Source organism: Mastigoproctus giganteus, chromosome 13, assembly GCF_048544385.1.
Source record: "Mastigoproctus giganteus isolate SK-2022 chromosome 13, ASM4854438v1, whole genome shotgun sequence".
NCBI lineage: Eukaryota > Metazoa > Arthropoda > Arachnida > Uropygi > Thelyphonidae > Mastigoproctus > Mastigoproctus giganteus.
In genome coordinates this window covers 53,611,092-53,632,382 of record NC_143587.1, presented here as the reverse complement: position 1 = coordinate 53,632,382, position 21,291 = coordinate 53,611,092, and the positions used below count along the sequence as shown (strand labels likewise).

The 21,291-nt window shown below is 36.4% G+C and overlaps 1 protein-coding gene across 1 annotated transcript in view; it reads right to left on the bottom strand.

Moving 5' to 3' along the window:
* The window catches only part of LOC150076058 (uncharacterized), a 43,173-nt gene extending 22,301 nt beyond the window's left edge, over positions 1-20,872 (bottom strand). Inside the window, exons 1-3 of the mRNA XM_090387055.1 lie at positions 20,526-20,872; positions 15,658-15,942; positions 2,228-2,336 (exon numbers count right to left, since the gene is read on the bottom strand). Coding sequence (XP_090243181.1) covers positions 2,228-2,336; positions 15,658-15,942; positions 20,526-20,804 — 673 coding nt within the window. The 5' untranslated portion in view covers positions 20,805-20,872. The remainder of the gene's footprint in view (positions 1-2,227; positions 2,337-15,657; positions 15,943-20,525) is intronic.
* Positions 20,873-21,291: the final 419 nt, after the last annotated feature.

The window sequence follows — 21,291 nt, the reverse complement described above, 5'->3', positions numbered from 1 at the left end:
AGTGCGATACTGTTGTGCAGAACGGTATTAGAAAACATTTATTTCGCTTTAGCGATAAAAGTGTTTAAATCAAAAAAGACGTTCGTGTTCTCCATATCAACAAAGCTCATTGTACTATAATGGCTAATCGCTATTTATCTTGTTAACAGCTTGTCTGAGTTTAAGCGTAACCCGCTATGTGGACCACCTTCGTGTTTTCTTACTGTGCGTGACTGGGAAAAATGTTTAAGGGGTTTGGTGCCCTCGATTCTCGCTATCGATAGTTTTGCCAATATAATAAAATTAGTTTCGTGACTTCCAATCATGATTGGACTAAGGTGCTTCTGTATTTAGACAGCTTTTCGGATTCGTGTTAAGAAAAATGATCGGGTCATGGCTCAAAGTTCTGGAATTAGTTTTATTCGCTGGTATAAAATTTGCTAACTATTCTTTTCTCCAGTTGAGAGAAATAGCTGCTGAATTTCATTTAAAAAAAAATCATTAGGACCAGCTACAGTTTTATTCACAATTTTCTCGATTATAGTACTTCAAGACTTTTCAATTCGAAATTCTTTGACATCGTATTAAACATCGAAGCACTTTCTTCCTTCATAATTCTCCAACGCTAAATGATTTGCCCTTACAAATACCTTCTTCAACTCAGAATAAAGCGCCCATTTATTTTACAGGTGTGTTCCCATTATAATCAGTAATTTGTTTCACGTATTATTTAAAACCAAACTGACTACTTAAAAATTTTCTATATAAAAGTTTCTAGCTTTTCACTTAACTTCAATTAACATTTATCCCTTACTTATTAGGGAACAACACTATCCTATTTAATTTTCATTCCTTAAGTTATTAATTATTCTTATCGTTATTATTCTCTGCTTTTCTTTAACAGCACCATTCGTTCCATTCTAATCGCATTTTAAGGGTCGCCTTCAAATAGTTGGCTAACGTTGTAATATAAATTTCTATAACGTTTTTGTAACTGTTATTTCTGTTTTGTAAATGGAATAAATAAATTAATAGGCTGTATTACACAAGAAAAATAAGGTAATTTCTACTTATTGAATTACTAATACATTCAGTAGAAATATTAACTAGACTTCCAGAATACAGTTTCAGAAACTCACTCTTCTGAAGGACGTTGTTGGAACAATTTTTTTTTATTAGATTTTCGTGATGAGTTTAAATCAACAAAGACGTTTATGGTCTGCGTATCAGCAACGCTCATTACATTGTAATGGCTAATATTTGTAATGTTATGACACAGCAAGAATGTTAACGACTTTTTGGTGAACTGGATGCAGCAACAGTCTTGCATAACGGGTTAGAACAGTCAATAACGCTTTTCACGATCTTACGCAGATATCTTAATATGCGAGGCTATCGTGTAACGTGTTTAAATAAAAACATAAACATAAATGCGTGGCAATTAACACTGAAAGAGTACAACAGAACCCTAACTTAAATGAACCATTGGGCAAAGAAATATAAACCTTTTGCAGTTGGCATCAGCAGATACGTACAGTATTCAGCCAGTGAGTGTTATGAAAAAGAGGGTTAAAGCAACGGTCCAAACAAAGGAAAGGAACCCCTGACCTTGCCATTATATCGGCAAGAGAACCCAAAGGTTGGAAACGGATCATTAGAAGTCAAAGGGCTAGTATAATTGGATGATTGCAGGTTTCGTTTGACAGGAGTACTATCACAAGAATACACCTGGCGAATAAGGATCATAACATAAACACCTGCAGGAGCAAATTTCCTGTTCCTCAAAATGCAAACAGAACTGGTGAAGTAAACATAATCGACTGTAATGTGTACCCAACTCGGTAACAGAACCATTGATAGGAGCACGTGCGGTAGATTTGTCTTATACTAGCGTTGCGCTCATAAGGGCAGCTTCTCACGTTACTGATTGTTCTCTATTTTCTCCAAGGTCACAAGGAAGGAGTAGTTTCAGGGTGCAGAGGCTCAGGCATGACACATTGATTAAGAGGATGGTCTCTCTCGCTGCTGCGAGTTCACGATCCAATTAATAATTGTCACTTATCAACTCCTGCTGTTAGAAAACATAAATCGAAGGTGAGACTGGTTGTTGTTAGGCCACGTTCTCGTTCAGATATCGACTAGACTGCATGTACACTACCTTGCCAAAATATTAGGAAACGAAATAATCACTAAACTCTCATTAAATTAATTTATTTGAAAATTGTCTTAAAGGTTTGCGTTTACTTACCTCTGAGCAAGTGACCGACGAGTACAGTAATAAGTTGAGATAGATCTACACGTTCGGAGGTGCTGCGATCTACCAGGACTTCTGACAGGAGATCTTCTCCACTGAAACACTGAAAACATTAAACATCTTTCAGAATTCAATGGCATTCTAAAAACGTCTTGAAAGACAACCCATTCGTTTTCGACACGCATAAAGTCGTTTCATAAATCTGGTTTGTAAGTTTGTGCTGCTCGAGTCATGTTGGTTCCTTTCCAAGGCGACATTATGCATATCAAAAAATAATTGGTGCCCTTCAAGTTTTTTTTTCGTCTGTCGCGAATTCTAAATATTGGTTTAAAAGAAAAATGGATATTTTTAAGTTTTATCTCTATTCTTAAAAAAATTCTTTTAATTAATTATGAATAATGACAGAGCTGAAAATTTCTTCAAAAACCTTTTCTTTATTATCTAAGATTATGTTCATTATAAGTTGTAGTAACATTAGAAAGCTTTTCTCTGTTTTAAAAGGTTACCCTGGCAACCATTGAAGAATTGCATGTTAAATCAGAGGTCAACAGCACCATTCAACTTGATTGCACAAATCGATAGTTTGTTGCGACCCACTCATCAAAAAAGCAGTAATTATTCCCAAGAGCGCTAAAAGTGATTTAACTGTAAAAATTTAGTAGGGAGGACTAAGATCGTGCATCGATCCCATTTGCTACAGGCATTTACGAATTCGTGCGCATTAGATCCGTTTTAGAACTGTCAGTGTCCCTATATATGTGGAGGCTAGCATGTTGGAGAGAAAGAGAGAATTAGCAGCTCACTTCAATTAGAATTGAGAGTAATCGTGCAAAAAATCAAACATTTATATTCTGTTCTCAGTTAACAATTTTAAGAAATATATAAACCTTCCCCCCTTATGGAAAATACAAATTACCCCTTATATTACTCATACTACGAGTATGAAGTAATACAAACATAAAAACAGTTTTCTAAATACCCCGACACTGTTTGTCGCAATACTAGAATGACCTTTCGCTAAAGGGCATGGCAGCCTTTACCAATGACCTTAGGTCCAAGATGCTTCAGCAGAGAGGCCCTTTAACCATGTTGTACTGCGTACAACTTCCTACCTCACTTCCACACTGGTAGGAAATTACTTAAATAATTTCGTTAAAGTGGATTTCCCTCGAGAAGAGCAAGTGTAGTTTGCCCCACCCCTTACTGCCATCATATATTCAACGTCTACTCGCTGTACAGTGGTTACACTTCTCTCGACGTCTCCTTCCTTTTGACCAGTTTCTCATGGGGACAATCACCCCTTACGGACCGCCAAAACCGCCTTGTTAATGGAATTAAATATTCATCAGAGATGCGGTCAACCATTCCAAATTCTTAAACCGGTCGCATGCATTTCGTGTGGTGAGATTTTTTTTTTTTTTTTTTAGGTGGTATTCTAAATAAATAGTGAACGTACAACGTTCTGACAGTGAAGTCAACCAGCCGTAATTATATTAAAGAAATATGACCTTGAAATGATGGAAGTGGAACCTCGATGGAAACAGGAAAACAAGTTAATACCCCCTCCCCCCAATTCCGAGATGTGTGTAGTTTAGACACTAAAAAATCATTTAGGTATTCAAGATAATCTTTCACTTCCCTCTCCTCCCCCCAACCTTGAGATCGACAAAATTTTCCAGCAGTAGATGACAGAGATTATCAACTCTGTTGATACTGATAACAATTAACATCCTTTTAGATCAGGAGTTTATTTTATGATTTTAATTTGTCACAAAATGCCACCCTAGTCGAATAATAACATTTTTGTAATCAAGGATTCAATATTAAGTCGTTTGAAAACCATCTTACGTAGGCTCCATACTTAAGACTATTATTGCTATGAAAAGAAGTTTCCTTTATGGCGATTTTATGGCAAACGTTACAAAGAAAGGAGAGGCAAATGCGTTTTTCAAGAGTGTAGTGGAGAATATTAAACTGCACAGGAAAAGTCTGCTTTTTTATGTTTTTACTAGCCCTCGATATCAGGTATATTGAATATAATGATTTATATGACAGATATACATGTATAGGAAATGAATGCCGAGACATAGCTCGTTTAATAAAAATATACACTGTTTTGATACTTTCAAATATTGTGTGTTCGAGTATTAGAAGGAAAAGAATTTAATTATAAAAATAAACTGTATATTATTATTAGTTTTTATTATTTTGTTCTCAAATTCAGAATTCTTCTTTTTTTATAGTTTATAAATTTCATTTTTTATACACCTTATACTAATTAAGATGAACTGAGTATATAAGAAACGCGTATAGAAACATAGCGTTTGGATTTTTTAGATAAGAACCTCGTGGTGAGTTCTGGTTTCCATTGGCATTACTATATTAAGTTACCAATACCATAAATTTCAAATATCATATTACCAACAAATGAAACACGAGAGCGCTTTTAAGTTTTTTTTTTTTTTTAAATCCTTTGAAAAAAAGTGCAAGTTCAGCCCATAACATTAGTAACGAGTAGTGACTACGAATTTCTAGCGTCCTATGACCAATTATAGTTTTCTTCTACACAGTTTGTTCAGTAAGCACTAGTGAATCCGTTTGAAATGTAAACAATAAAACATTTTTTCTCAAAATTTACTTTACAGAAAGTGAGTACGTCCTATAGACCGGAAAATACGGTATCTCGAAAACCGAAATATTTTTTTCCCGAAATTTACTTTCTAAAAAGTGAGTGCGTCCTATAGACCGGAAAATACGGTATTTCGAAAACTGTATTATTCGGATATAATAAAGAAAAAGAATGGAGGGAAAGGGGAAATCTTGCTTTGAGTCCCTCCAATAGTCACGTCATATGTGTAATGACGTTACGTGACGTCATGTATGCTGGCATTTTGCCAAATATTGACAAACGAGAACATAAAAGTTATATTATTCATATATATTATACACATATTGTGTTGTCTAATATTTTTTATGATGATATACCATAATCATTGAATGGCATAGCTAGAATGCCGTGTTTGCCAAGCCATTTCGGTTTACAAGAATAGTTTTATTATATCATTTTACAAAAAAATATATGTAATTATCCTTTTTGATCTTATATTAGGTTTAAATAATTAAAATTTATTTAAATGCAAATATATCTTTATTTTAGTATAAAAATCCTTATAACTTAGTTATTCGAGAGAAGGCAATAAACCTTTCGTTTAATCTATTTCAAATTTACGTCTTAACCGCTGATTATTTAATGTCTTCTACAAGCAGGTTATTTGAAGTTCATTCAAGTTAGCTTCTTCAATCGAACCACTTTGGTGACCTTCATTCGCTATTATCAACTAGCAGCCGCCCTTAATTACTACCTTTGTAGACACGAAGGGAAGTTCACCAGCGGCAATAAACCTGATACGACCAGGGAGTGATTGAACTGATACTTTTTCTCAAGAAGAAGAAGAAGAACCATCTTTCATTGATTTGCTGTAATGTTACTCTAAGCCTCATCTACTGGATACCTCGTATCTATCATTATCAATGCGATTTCCATTATCAAATCCATTAATATATCTCAACAATAAATTATAAAAACAATAAGAAACAAAAAAAAGCAGAATTAGTGATATATTAATTACATATATAGAAACAGAGATTATTTGGCAAGATTCGAAGTTAAATTAAAAGCCAACAGGTTCTCAAAGCATGTGAAATATCAGAGGAATGAAAAAACTGGAAGGGGAAAGAAACGTAATTTTAAGAAAAACCCAAAGAAGTGCTCACAGTTTTGTAACAGCTTATAATATGGTAATTATTGATGAAATTATTCTGCGATTAATTATTAATGGAACTACTAATGGAGTATAATTCCAATGAAAACGAGTGTTGTATTAGTTGGCCACGCGACTAATAAAACTGATGGATGGTTTTCGTACTTAGTGTTCGCCGATCATGCAGCCAAAGGTGAAAACAAAAAACACATGAAGGTCACACGGAGCGACAACGCCTCCGACGTAAGGACCTGTCCACGATCCTTAATTGTACTTTAACTTACCAACCACTTTTTATGTACATATTATCCCACTTTAGGCACCGATCAAGGACAAACGGTCAGTGATAGAGAATTAATGTTGACAACCTTTTTGTCTGGAATTCAGACAACTGATGGCCAAAGATTTTTGTGAAAAGCTATTTAAAAAACTTAAATAACCTTGACCCTACGGTGATATTTATAAACTGAACGTTAGGCCTAAACGTTACAAAGATTCATTTTCGAAAATACAGCAAAATACAGGAAATTTTCCATTAGAGATTAGCCCACAGGAGAAAATTGTGTTCTTGACATACTATTTAAAAAGTAAATATGAAATGTTTCATAAAGTTCGAATAAATAAGTGGGTTTTTTTTGGTAAACAATTCAGATACCATCTGAGGTATGCGAATTAATAGAGAGAAATTAATTATATGTTTCGAAAGTGGATCAAGGTTTTGCGCCTCCTTATTTTATAGATTTGACCTCAAAACCTTGTGTTCCACTTAGATGGAGTACGCACTTCGCGATGTAAGACAATATCATCGACTGATCAACTGCTTTCTCTATTCCTCTTACAATTCCAATCAGCAATCGATGAAAAGAGCAGCGCATACTAATCTTTTTAAAATACATTCACCAACCAAGTCCTAACTGTGTAATGTCTGAATTATATATTTGTCCAATTGCTTTTTCAACTCTAATTATACGAGATTATGTAGGTCGGCGAGTGGTGACATCGATTGTGTCAATGTTTATGCGGTGGCACATTCTAGCCTTTGATTCAGTCCATCCTGTTACGTGGTATCATAAACATCCTGAAGATGCTAAATGCACCGTGAACACATACATGATTACCTCTACAAACTTTTTTGTTTTTTAATTTTCAGCAGTTAATCTACGTACGAGATGCTCCTTCAATGGAGCAGTGCGTTTTATTTCGAGTAGTGCAATATCAAGGCAACTCGTAGCAAAGGAGTTCCACAAAATGAACGTACTAGAACCCGTCATTGCTGATGAAGAATAAATCCATGGCCCTTAAAATAAACTTTTAAAAAATCAAATTATTAATGGAATGTGTAAACTTCTCTTGTTCAGGAAGATAGTTTGTCGGATATGAGCATTCCATATTAATGGTTAATAAAAAGATATATTTTTTTAAACTTTCAAGCATCATCTGTTCGAATATTAAATAAAAAAAGAATTTAAATATAAAAAGAGACTTTATTTATAATTATTTTTTATTATTTTGTTTTTTACGTTTAGAAATCTTTTCTTGTATAGTTTAAAAATTGAATTTTCTTTACGCACCTTATTAACTGGGTAGATATCGCACAGAGAGCGAATACAATTGATTTATGGTATACCTTAAAAACATTAACCATTAAAAAAATACTCCACGAGGGGGATTCCAAGTTGGATGAATGGTGAAGTTGCCACATTACTTGAGCAGAAAAAGGTGGCATGGAAAAGTTACAGAGCAATAAAAAGTACTGAAGCCTATAACAGCTACAAATTGATCTGTAATAATGCCACTAGAAAGGTTAGGCTGACAAAGGCAGATTATGAGAAATCGCTTGCAAAGAGGGGGGATTAAGGAATTCTTCACATATATAAATGTAAAGAAGAGAAGGACAAATCAGATCGGACCCTTATGTAATGGACGTGGGATAGTATTAGATACTCCAGCTGAAGTTGCAGATAAACTCAACAGTTACTTTGCATCGATATTTACATAAGAAAAACCCTTCACGTCAATGAGAAATTCTGCGAGTGAAGTTGAAAAAAATGTAATTAATGATGTTGAAATTTCACATGTTTATTTAATAAAAAAAACTTTCGAGCCTACAGGCCAGTAAGGTTCCTGGGGTTGGTAGCATTTACCCTATAATCTTAAGGGAACCAGCAAGTGAGTGCATTGAACTATTGAGACTAATTACGAGAGCATCACTGGACTCGGGAGTGATTCCGTTGGATTTGAGAAGTGCCAATGTATCTCCCATACATAACAGCGGTTCTAAGAGTGAAGTGGGAAATTACCGGCCGGTTAGTCTAACTTCAGTAGTAGGGAAAATCATGGAGACAATGATCAAAGTTAGAATTCAGGATCATTTAGATGGAAATCGAATTCTGAAGGATCAGCGTGGCTTTGTAAAGGGAAAATCATGTTTAACTAATCTGGTTAGCTATTTTGACAAGGTCACTCAAGAGCTGGAATCATTTCGACATTGTTCATTTGGATTTCAGCAAAGCATTTGACTCAGTCCCACATGAGCGGTTACTTTATAAGTTGGAATCACGGGGAACATCCTTAGATGGACAGCTAGATGGCTTCAGAGCAGGAGGCAGAGGGTTGTGATAAATGGTTATTCCTCAGATTGGGTTGATATAAGAAGTGGGGTTCCCCAAGGATCAGTATTAGGACCACTGTTGTTTTCAATTTTCATAAACGACATCGATGAAGGGATAGAGGGCGTGAGGTCTAAATTTGCAGATGATGTAAAGATTGATAGAGTAGTTAATGAACACTGCCAAGCAGAGTTTCTTCAGAATGACCTAGACAGACTTCAGGGATGCTCGGAAAAATGGCAGCTATGCTTTAATTCAAGGTCTTACACTTGGGGAACGGTCCGTAACCGAGTGGTCAGGAGCGGAAATGTAGTAGCACACGCTCTTCGAGGAGACCGGGGTTCAAGCCCCTGACTGCTAAATACGGTCGATCTGTCAACCCACACTAGACCAGCGTGGTAGATTATGGTCCATTTCCCTCAGCATGAATTGTTGAGGAGGGTTCCATCCTGCAGTGGGTTGGTAACGGCTGCAGTTTACCTTTTTTTTTTTTTTAACACCACAATAACTTATACACTTGGTGGAGTTGAACTAAAGACGGTAGTGGAAGAAAGGGACTTAGGAGTTATGATACGGTCAGACATGAAGTTCTCCGAACATTGTAGACTGGTTGCAAGGAGGGCCCATGGTGTCCTATCGATGATTTATCGAACTTTTGTAAGTAGAGATAGGAACGTGATAATCCCATTATATAAGGATATTAGCCCACACCTGGAATACTGTGTTCATGTATGGAGACTGCACCTAAAGAAAGACATTGTGCTTCTTGAAAGGGTTCAGAGACGGGTAACTCGCCTGGTGAGATCGGCAAAAGGGCGTCCATATGAGGAAAGACTTGGAATATGTGGGTTGCACCGCCTGGAAACCAGGTGCCTTACAGAAAACTTGATTGAGGTGCTTAAGGCTCTGAGACGCAAAAGTAAATTGAATGGGGACGAAATTTTCACGGTTATAAATGATTCTAGAAGTAAGGGCCATCAATTTAAGTTACGAGGGGAGATGTTTAGACAGGATTGCAGGAAGTTTTATAAAGTCTTCCCATCATGGGTGGCAGAGGCTGACAGTTTGGGGAAGTCCAAATGTCAGTTCGATAATTACCTACGGGAGGAGGGAAACGCATAGATTGTCTTTTTCGTTTTCTTTTATTAATTATTTATTTTTTTTAATTTTTCATCTTATTATTATTTAATTCTTTTTTGGCTGGTGCACCACTAGCCACAGTCTTCCTTGTACTATGTGGCCATTGCTAATACTAAATGCGTCATCAGTAATTGTGATATGTAGCAGTGCACAATCGTACCCATAACGAGACGCACAGTATTCGTGAGCTGTGATTTTGTGTCAGATGTCGTAAACTGTGACAGTGACTTTTTAGTATCAGTGAAAAAGTAAGAGATTCTCAATCCATCTCTAGCCTTCTTGTGTAAAGATAAAAATATTTAAAGCGGTGCCTACGTTTGTTTGTTTGCTAGATTTTAGCTGTGCCTTTTTGTAGAATTAATTAATTAAATTTATTTTATTCAAGTACCATGAATGCATATCGGCACATATCTTAAAATGTATACTGAAATTTAAGACAGACATGAAAATATTTGCAAACCGTGAACCGGATACCATTAAATGATTATGAATCTGAAGAACCCTTTTTTTTTTCCCTATTAATTAACGACTGTATTTGTATAATGGAAAATGTTTTCGAAATTCTCCCTGCATCTTATGATCTGAAGGATTATCATAAGGTTGCTTATCATACTGTTAGTATTAGCAGCGAGAGTGAATAACATGTATCGTGGTTCAAATCTCGTGACTACTAAATACGATTAACGATTGTATTCATGGTTTATTGTAAACTCCTTTAACCTAGTGGTCGTGCCAAAGTATAAACCAAAAAACAAACCCAAACATCATCTGTGTGTCCTCTCTCAGAGTCTGTCTAGTTCTCCCTTAAATTTATTCAAACTACCCACTTGCACAACAGCAGATGGAAGTTTGTTCCAACAATCAACCACCCGCTGGCTGAAGACAAATTTCCACATATCTATCCTGCAACCATCCATCTCGATTTGAATTCAAGTTCCCTTATGCGCGTAGTCCGAATAAGAGGAAGAATCCCATCAGCAATGAGCTTGCTCAATCCATTCAAAGACTTAAACACTTCATTCGGATCACCTAGAAGGTGCGTTGTCTTCTCCAGATGTTCCAATTAGCAGAACTGATGCCTTTCTTGGTAAGAGCACCCCTTCGTCCCCCTCACTAATCTGTTGCTCTTCTCTGCATTCGCTCCAATAGATCCTAATCTAATTAAATGGATGGAGGTTTTAATACACAAATGTAGGCACCAATTCGGATTTTTGACACCAACAGGACGAATGAAGAGACCAATAATGTCAATTATTGACATTATTGGTCTCTTCCAAGAATTATGAGATTCCGATTCTTAATTGAAATCTCATAATAGTGGTTCTCTTAAATTTAATAAAATCCAAGATTATAGCAAATTTCTATTAAATCAAAGATTACAGCAGTTTCTATTAAACGGTCAGATGAATACAAAGTAATCAAAATCATTTAAAGTTTTGCTGTTTGAGCACCTGAAGGAATGGCAGATGGCACCCGTATTTTGATAGGTGTAATTATTATGAACTAGTTTTTTATAGTCCTAAATACCGGCTTTATTTTACATAACTCCACCTGCAAAATGGCAGCGTGCAATTATAAGGTGTAGAAAGTAAAATGTGGATGCAGTGATGTAGCAATAAGATCTGGATTTTCTCGACCTTGTCCTTAATTTTCCTTTTTGGATATTAACGAGTGACCCAGTGAACCTGAGAGACACGCATTCTGTAATACCTTCTTACGATTACTTATTTCTATCTGTAGTGATCAATGGAAACCAAATACGAATTCGTTTATTAATAATTTAGATTATTTTTTACTAAAAATCAGAAGAATCCATCATTTAAACTTAGAATGGTTCTTTAATAGGTTCTTGTCCTTAGTAAGAAACGTTTTCGTCTTCTTCCCCTCCCCCTTCTCCCTCCCCATAAGAACGCAGAACACGTCAAAAATCCAGCTTTCAGTCTCCAACCTACATAAATAGTTTGCTCCCAAGTTATTAGATCATTTTTAGCTGCTTGCTAGAAAAAGAACTTTCTTTTTAGCGCGAGAGAATCATTACGAGCGTTGTCATGGTAACAGCACGCACAACATTGCTAATTTTTTTTTTTTCGCAGCGAAAGCATGCAGAAGTCGCACGTAAAGCAAATCTTACAAGTGAAGAAAATCTTCTTTTTCCGTGTTTGATAGGACATTTTCTAAAAGTACTTATGAAGAGGGCTGTGCGATAAGAGTGGGCGTAAAATCGTCTTTACTACAACTGTTAATGCTCACTCCGTTGCGTTATTAGCGTGATGATTATCGATGTTCTAAGAATATGATCATGCATTCCATGATTTATCGTTACAGGATAAAATCCCAAGCTGATAACAGTCGAACCAAAGTACTTTAAAAGTGAATGCTAACGCGTCACAGTTTGCACGCGCAAAAAAAAAAAAAAAAAAATACAACGCATACTTATAAAATTACATCAAAGTAAAATACGAAAAAAAGGTAAAAATGAAAACGAAAAAAGTTTTAACAATGGAAAGGAATAATAAAACAAAAATAACAGCATAAGAATCAAAATTAAAATAAAAGGCAAAGCATAGTTCCGAAGTTATAAGTTAAAAATTCAAACAAATTTTTAAAAAAATCACTAAAAAGGCAACAGTGAAAGGGTAAAAAATTTTAACAATGAAAGGGAAAAATATTTTAACAATGAAAGGGGAAAATATTTTAACAATGAAAGGAAAAATGTCTTAACAATGAAAGAAAAAATGTCTTAACAATAAAAAGGAAAACTAAAACAATTAAAAATAATAACAGCATAGGGATAAAAATTAAAATAAAAGGCAAAGCATACTTCCAAAGTTATAAGTTAAAAATTCAAACAAATTAAAAAAAAAACACTGAAAAGGCAACAGTGAAAGGGGGAAAATTTTAAAAATTAAAGGGAAAAATATTTTAACAATGAAAGGGAAAAAATGTTTTAATATTAAAAGGAAAACTAAAACAATTAAAAATAACAGCATAAGGATAAAGATTAAAATAAAACGCAAAGCATATTTCCAAAGTTATAAGTTAAAATTCAAACAAATTAAAAAAAAAACAACACTAAAATGGCAACAGCGAAAGGGGGAAAATTTTAACAATGAAAGGAAAAAATGTTTTAACAATGAAAGGAAAGAAAAAAGTTTTAACAATGAAAGAGAAAAATGTGTTAACAATAAAAAGGAAAACTAATACAATTAAAAATAATAACAATATAAGAATAAAAATTTAAATAAAAGGCAAAGCATACTTTCAAAGTTATAAGTTAAAATTCAAAAACAAATAAAAAAAAACACTAAAAAGGCAACAGTGAAAGGGGAAAAATTTTAACACTGAAAGGTAAAATTATTTTAACAATGAAAGGGAAAAACGTTTTAACAATAAAAAGGAAAACTGAAACAATTAAAAATAACAACATAAGGATAAAAATTAAAATAAAACGCAAAGCATATTTCCAAAGTTATAAGTTAAAATTTAAAAAAAAACACTAAAAAGGCAACAGCGAAAGGGGGAAAATTTTAACAACGAAAGGAAAAAAAGTTTTAACAATGAAAGGAAAGAAAAAAGTTCTAAAAATGAAAGGGAAAAATGTCTTAACAATAAAAAGAAAAACTAAAACAATTAAAAATAATAACAGTATAAGGATAAAAATTTAAATAAAAGGCAAAGCATACTTTCAAAGTTATAAGTTAAAAATTCAAAAACAAATAAAAAAAAACAATAAAAAGGCAACAGTGAAAGGGGAAAAATTTTAACAATGAAAAAGAAAACTGTTTTAACAATAAAAAGGAAAACTAAAACAATTAAAAATAACACCAGAAGGATAAAAATGAAAAGAAAAAAAAATGGAAAAGAAAAAAATTAACAATGAAAGGAGGAAACGTTTTAACCATTAAAAGATAAACCTCTAACAATGAAACCAGCGTAAAGTACATGCTAAAAATTATTAACAGAGATTCTGAATTCTAACCATAAGGCTGTCTAGCTAAAAATAATCCAAATAAAAAAGGGGGATTACTCAGTGGTGCAATAAGAGCAATGCTTGTGGTTTTCCAGGTTTATTAATTGGCGTGACTAACCAAGACGAGTAACGTGAACTGAAAAAGCAGATAAATTTGTCACGGCACGGTGCTATGAAATTTTCTTTATCCACTAAGCATTGACAATGGTAGCTCATTACACCGCGGAAAGACTATCACGCAAAGGTTAAATGCATCATTATCCAGTTTTCTGAAAGAGACCTTGAATTTCAAGTTAGCTGTCTGAAGGGCTTGAGAAGTAAACATGGAAACTGATGCGTGAAAAAGTTGATAAGAGTAAAAAACCTTAGCAATATTATGAACATCGTCCATTACAACCATCCTACAACTTCCTGCTAATTTTTTAAGTGTTACTTAATACGCTTTTGGTGCTTGCGGACGTTGATACACTACGAAAAGACCATCACGCAAAGGTTTAATGAATCATTATCCACTTTTCCCAAAGAGACTGCATTTCAAGTTAGCTATTTGAATGCCTTGCGACGAAAATTGATGCATGAAAATGTTGACGATAGTAAAACGCGTCAGGAATATCACCAACATCGTCGATTACAACCTTCTACAATTTCCTGTTAATTTTTTAAGAAACCTTTATGTTCTGAGACGAACGGTGCTTGTCTTATACGATTACGTGTCTCCAATATATCCTGTAGGACACTCCAGGGTTTGCGCAATTTGAGCAATGTGTATAAAAAATATAGTGTCACGGCATATGAATTTTCATGAAAATGCATCCAATTGGAGTTATTACATGTGGACGGATAGACGGACATTATGAAGACAATATATGCTAAGCGCATATGCTAAGGCGCCCAGAAATATGTGTACCCTGATTTTAAACTGTTTATATGTCCAAGTAACAAACTAGTACTTTTATTTGCATAAAATTAGTATTTTCACGGTATTAATATGCATTCGTTATAAAAAGAATTTATATTTTGAAATTTAGAAAGTAAAACTTGATTGGTTTATTTGTTTCAAAGATATTTTTAGACCTGGAAATATGGGAGTGGGAGGGGATCTGTTATTTGTGAAGTAATTTTATGGGAGGTTTGAGATTTGTGCCGGGGCGAGGAAATGTGGGTCCAAAACCCCAAAGATTGACTTGACACAATATGCTATTGGCCATAGCTATTACACTAGATATCATAGAGAAGGAAACTGGGCCTTAAAAGTAAATAAAGGGTAATTTTCGCAAGGAAGTTAAAAATTGGCAAAGGAAAAAAAGGGTCAGACGTATTTCTAAATCGAGGAATAGAATTTAGCCTACTTTTGCTGCAAGCAGTTATGAAAATAGGTTGGCCACTGACAAACAAACAGAATGAGAAAGATAATGCAGAATCCAGGTGGAATGAGAAAAGCAGGGAACAGCAAAAAGAGGAGGAAATTCTTGTCAATATTTTGTCCAAATGTAATAACAGGGGCTGCAGAATACGAGATGATGAAGAATAAGAAATTGTTTACTGCTTACAAGAGAATTGCTTCACTGAATCATTGCTTAATTAAACCGAATTCCATTTCTAAAAGGGGATTTGATGAATAACTTATTTTGGTAACAGGCTCCAAACTTCTCTGACAACTTGTAGGGTGGGTTAGAAATCTTTACTATTGGCAATCAGTCTGGGTGTTGAAGAATGGACTCCTTTTCTCGGTAAACAAGAGACACATCTTCAGCGCCTTAAAATGTCTGAGCTGCCCGCGGGTAAATTAACATTCTTCTCACATCCGGGAATGTGATAATAGGTGAGTTTAAACATTAAGCAATACGATATAATTCCCCCCCCCCACGCAATCCGGAGTTAAAACAGGAAACATCTTTCCGCAGCTGTCATCTTCCCCCCAATTATACAACCAATTTTGCTCACCTTTGTCCTGTGTAGGGGGTCATAGACGTCCTTGACCCTGCGTAAAATATCCTCAAGACTGTCAAGGAGACGTTCGGAGTCCGCGTGAAATTTAACGTACACTTGTTCGCTGCAGGTATTGTAGTGCGGACATCCCGTAGTGGGGGAGGAGGAGGACCTGCAGATAGAGCGAAAGTTCAGCACGTGATGCAGAAAGAGGACGCTGATCCGTTGGACGTCATCTTGCCGAAAATGAGATGTTGGATCGAGAGACAGCAGCTGTAGAACTTTCTTGGTTGTTAGACACTAGAAAAAAAATGAGAATAATAAATTTTAAATGACAAAAATAAAATTAAACTTCATCTTCGAATTTAACACTAGGTGGCGTTGTCCCTTCGGTGTATTAATGTGTTTCGAGTTAGGAAATTAAGTGCAGCCTAACACACAAATTATCATTTACATTTCTGCGTGTTCACACACGCGTCCACATTACACACGAAATCTTCTTTCATCTCCCTCCGTCCCTACTTTATGCAATATCGCTGGCTTACGAAGGTCATGAAGGGTAGGCACACTTCCGTGAATGTGTCAACGAGTAAATAATAATTGTGCATTTCTAATGCAAATACATGGCGACAGATATGAGGAAATACCCTTCGCGGCTGAACTTTATTCAAGCTGAGTGCAGCGTGTGGTAATTAAGACACAAATACTGCCAGCGATATCAGTGAAGTAATGAGCTTTAAATGCTTTAATTCTCTTATTATATTCCAATTAACAACCGGTAAACCTACGTTTGTCGTTTTACTTTCATTATTTTAATATCGATGTGAAATAAAACTTGTTTTATGATTCTCACGCAGAGATTATTAACGAAGACAATTTTCAGTTAGCTTTTATTTAAAAAAAAAAAAAAAAAAAAAGGTGCATCTTATAGTCTGAAAAATACGGTACTTATGTACCGTATTTTTCAGACTATAAGATGCACCTTTTTTTTTTTTAAATAAAAGCTAACTGAAAATTGTCTTCTGATTTATCATTCCAATACTCCCATAACAGAAAGTGTTTTGTGTTTTGTGTGGGGGGGACTTATCTCAGCAACCAATACCTTCGACCCGATCCACGAAAAATTTCAGGTTTCTCTTTATTTTCTTTTTTTTTTTTTTATCGCATAATGACATTGCATAAATGAGCAATTTTTCAAAGTTCTTATCCCTTTCTTATACAGAGTAGACGATTGCAATAGCTTTAAAATGTTTAATGAGGATTTATCTTATCTTCCACCTGTTGTTTTAAATGTTTGTCCATTGGTGAAGATATCAAGAAGTTGGTTTATTGAATGTCATATTGACATTATATGAGATAGACAAGCGGAATACCCCACTCAACCTAAGCGAAGAGTCCCCTCTCGTCCAGACACCATAACCAAAGCTAGAAAGACAAGCAAAGAAGACACTCCATGGTAGACACTACAATGACCTCCATCAAGACCACACAGATAAAATGGTTTCCAATGCATGGGTCACGAGCGGGACGCTCTTCCCCGAGCCTGAAGGATTCATTATCACCATTCAAGACCAAGTAATCAACATCAGGAACTATAGAAAATACATCGCCAAGGAGCCCGGAGTGTCCGATGCCACCTGGCCTCAGAAACAATCCAACACATCACCGCGGGATGCAAGGTGATCACCCAGACTGAGTACACTCATAGACATGACCAGGTAGCCAGGATAATACATCAGAAGCTAGCGAGGAAATACCAGTTGACCAAACGAACCCCAGGCAGTACTATAGACCCGAACCCATAAGCTGTACTAGGACCGCGCCATAATAACGGATAAGATCATCCCGCACAACAGACCGGACATAACCCTTGTGAACAAGAAGGAAAGGACTACCTATCTGATTGACATAGTGGTACCCAACACTGGCAACCTGTACAAAACCCATGGGGGGGAAAAATCAGGAAGTACACGAACCTAAGACAGGAGATCAAAGAGATGTGGCATACGCAACAAGTAACGACCATCTCAATCATCGCGTCAACAACAGGTATGGTGCCAAAGACCCTACATAACAGTCTAGTAGCAATTTGTAGGTCTCCCAGAGAACACCTACAAGGAAGTCCAGAAAGTCGCAATCCTGAACACCTGTAGGATAGTCAGAGAGTTCCTCAACCAACTTTAACAGCAGACAACATTTTCAATTAAAATTAGTCGCTTAAACTTTTCCCTTCAAAATATTAATGCTTCGTATAGTCCGGAAAATACGGTATTGAGTTCGAAGAAATTGCTGGCTTAATGTGTAGTAGGCAAAAAATTGCCTTTGCCAAATCTTGTCTTAAAATTCACGTTAATAATACCTGTAACTTCAGTTTTAAGAATAATTTTAAACTTGGATGAAACACGTCACGTTTCCAAATCTTATCTTAAAATTGATTGGATTTTGGCACGTCCGATAAGAAATACCAGTTTCAATAACAACTTCGTAGATAGTTCAACGTCGATCACTTCTGATCAGACCTCGAACACGAGCGATTAAATCATTGGGTTTTGAAGTTGAAGGATGGCAAAGAAGGGAATCTTCGACATACAAGCGGTCCTCTTTATATATATATATAATGTATTTATACATTTTTTCCTGAATTTAGACTAAATCGATACAAATCTTATAGTCGGAAAATTACGGTAGACAGACTGACAATTATGAGAGAAACACTTATCTTTCTGTTATATGCGAGTCATTTTTAAGCTGTACGTTGCTTGTGTTCTAAGGTTGGTTTGTCTGCAATTGCTCCTTTGACGTCTTTGTTCGCACTGCCACCAACGCATTCCTACTACAACAGACATAAGATGCTTCGTTAAGTTTGTCAATCCTTAACATTGTAGTGGGTACCAGTCTGGGTTCGATTCCTGTCCCCAGAACGCAGTGGTCTATCCCCGCTGGTCTCCTGATTTTCGGACGGAGGTGCAGGACTCTTTCTGCTGGTAATCCTCATCAGTTTTTCATTCCAGAAATAGAAACAGACAGTATGTACTCGTAATGCCTCCTGGTCTTAGTTACCTTGGCCCTTATTAAAAACGCCCAACTCAACTGGTCTAAGTTGGGAAGAACTTTTCAGCCTGCCCTTAAAATTGTTATACACGATATCTTAGGTACCACTCGCAAAGTACTTCTGATTGGCTAATTCCAGACGAGATATTTCTACCGTGCGAGGTCTTAGAGAACGTGGTCATTATCTCTCATCTACCAGTCGCAATTTTAATTAGTTTGGCACTCAACTCGTGTTCACAAACTGACTTATAACGCTGGCTACCCTCCCGAGGTTTCTGAACTTGCTTTAGAACTCTCAGACACGTAGGTCAGTGCTATTGTGAACAGGTGAGATTTATGCGCGCACTAACGGGTTCATGCAATACGTGAGACGCGAGCAGGAAGAAAACAAAAGACTAATCATGATCATTACACGGCTCTTAGATATTAGATCACCTGTTTCTTTTTATCCCTCAATAAATATATGCCTTTTCTTCACACCAGAGGGCATTCGTTCATTTAGTATACTGGGCCGCATTCTGATGGACATACGTGGTCTTTGGATGGAAAAGAGTCCAGGGCATACCATTTAAAGGTATCTGGTGGTGTCGTTGAGCCATGGCGCCTTTTTTAAGAAACCGGAGGGCCCTGCGATACCTTATATTGCGTTTCTATTTAGAGAGTTCAATACCGAGGTAACTCGTGTTGAAGGACCTGCGCACGCAAAACGAATTTTTTTTTTTTTTAATTGGTAATTCAGACTTGTGAAATGAGTGATATTTAACTTTCCATTTTGAGTGTCTTGGTACTTTTATTTTATAATTACACAACGCAGATACTCCATTAATTTTGGTGGTATAGTATATGCATTTATACTTCGATTGCCTTTTGTAGGTGTCATAAAAATAGTCCCGAGCTCTTTCCATATCAAAACATGCAGCATTTTCCAATCACAATAACCGAAAACGAACAACCAGCTTAAATTCAAGCAGATAGACCCATGTGGGTGGGGGAAGGGGCCTTAATCCTTTCAGAAATAAACTACCACTTAGTACAATTGGTTACATACATCGAATAGTTCAAAGACATTTTAGGATCAACGTTGTGTGTCTGTTATCCGCAATGTTTTGTCCCCCGATGGTCTTTCCACCCCGTTACTGTCAGTTACCATGGTAACTGCCACACTCCACTACCGATGAAAATAGGAGTTTTCTCTCTAATTAATTGCTAGGTTCAAATTTAATCTCAGGTATTGTGCCTATCATGTGTGTAGTGATATGGGGGCGGTGTACGCGGGGGGGGGTGGTCTTCCGGGAAGGTGCCCTAGTTAAACTTGCGGAGGTCATTAACCTCTTTCTCTTTCAAAGTTTGCATCGAATAGCGAATTATTCCCCAAAGTGCTGGGAAACTATAAAAATCCTACAAAAGCACTGTCTCGTAACAGACATAATTGATGTACAGTACGTGGACAATTATTAAGGACACCATAACAGAAGAGGGCACTGTAATCTTCGTAATTATATACGCATTAAAAATCGATTATCAACATCTGACTTTATTAAATGACGTTGCGGGTCTGTAATTACATACACGAGTTGACAAATTTTTAGAAACATCTGACCTAGTTAAAGACGCTAACAATCTTACTAATTATGTGTTCAGAGTGTAGGATTCATTGCAGATGATTGTAATGATTGTCACAATCGCAGCTCGCTATAGGAGGTGGTCAAATTATTAGACGCAGCATACCGATATTACACGAGAAGAATATCGTGGACTTCCCAAGGAAACTAAGGTTATGAGGGGTCGCATACGGTAATAATTTCCTTTTTAAAAAAAACGTGGTGACTTACCTGTACACATTCCACGTGAGTGAGTCCCTGTTGGACACACCGTAGTCGGTCCACGAACGTGTTCACCATTAGTTCTAAGTGGGGTCGAACCGACACCTCAAGGTCACCGCCGTGTCGGCGATTTCGGAGGAACACGGGCAAAATGTCTTCGAGGTTGGGTTCCGTAGGAGTGGCGAAGCAGAGCGGCATGCAAACGCAAGAGAAGCACAAAAAGTGGAACAAAGTCGAGGACGCCATGAGACGAACCCACCTGTCCGCCAACAACACCCCTGGGGTCATCCTTTGTTAATCTTCTCCGAACCGCTGCATGCAAGGTTTCGTCTTCGCGTGCGGCTACCGCAAATTGGCTCCCGTAGTCCGAAAAGAAAACTAGGCAAGTAGGTCTGTCGCCATGCTCGTGTCGTGAAGGACTGTTCGGCGTTCAAGGGATCCACGCGCTTTCAAATTGCTCGCCTTCTTACAAGCTTCGTTTCCAACACGTTTATCGTACGTCACCGCGGGTGCTCGGTGCGCATGCGTGTCGCTGTAGATGACTGAGCGGTGCTATAAACGTACACAACCCGAACGGTTGCCATGGCAACCGAAACGGACCGTGCCAGGTGGTAAAGGGGCGGTGGTTTACAATGCCCGATGGTTTTCGGCAACAGATGAATGAATACATCGGTTGCATACTTCAAAAAAACCTGCAACGGGCTTTCAATAGATTAAATCAATATTTAAGTCGATCACACCATAAAAATCGAATCAATCAATCACTCAAAAAAAT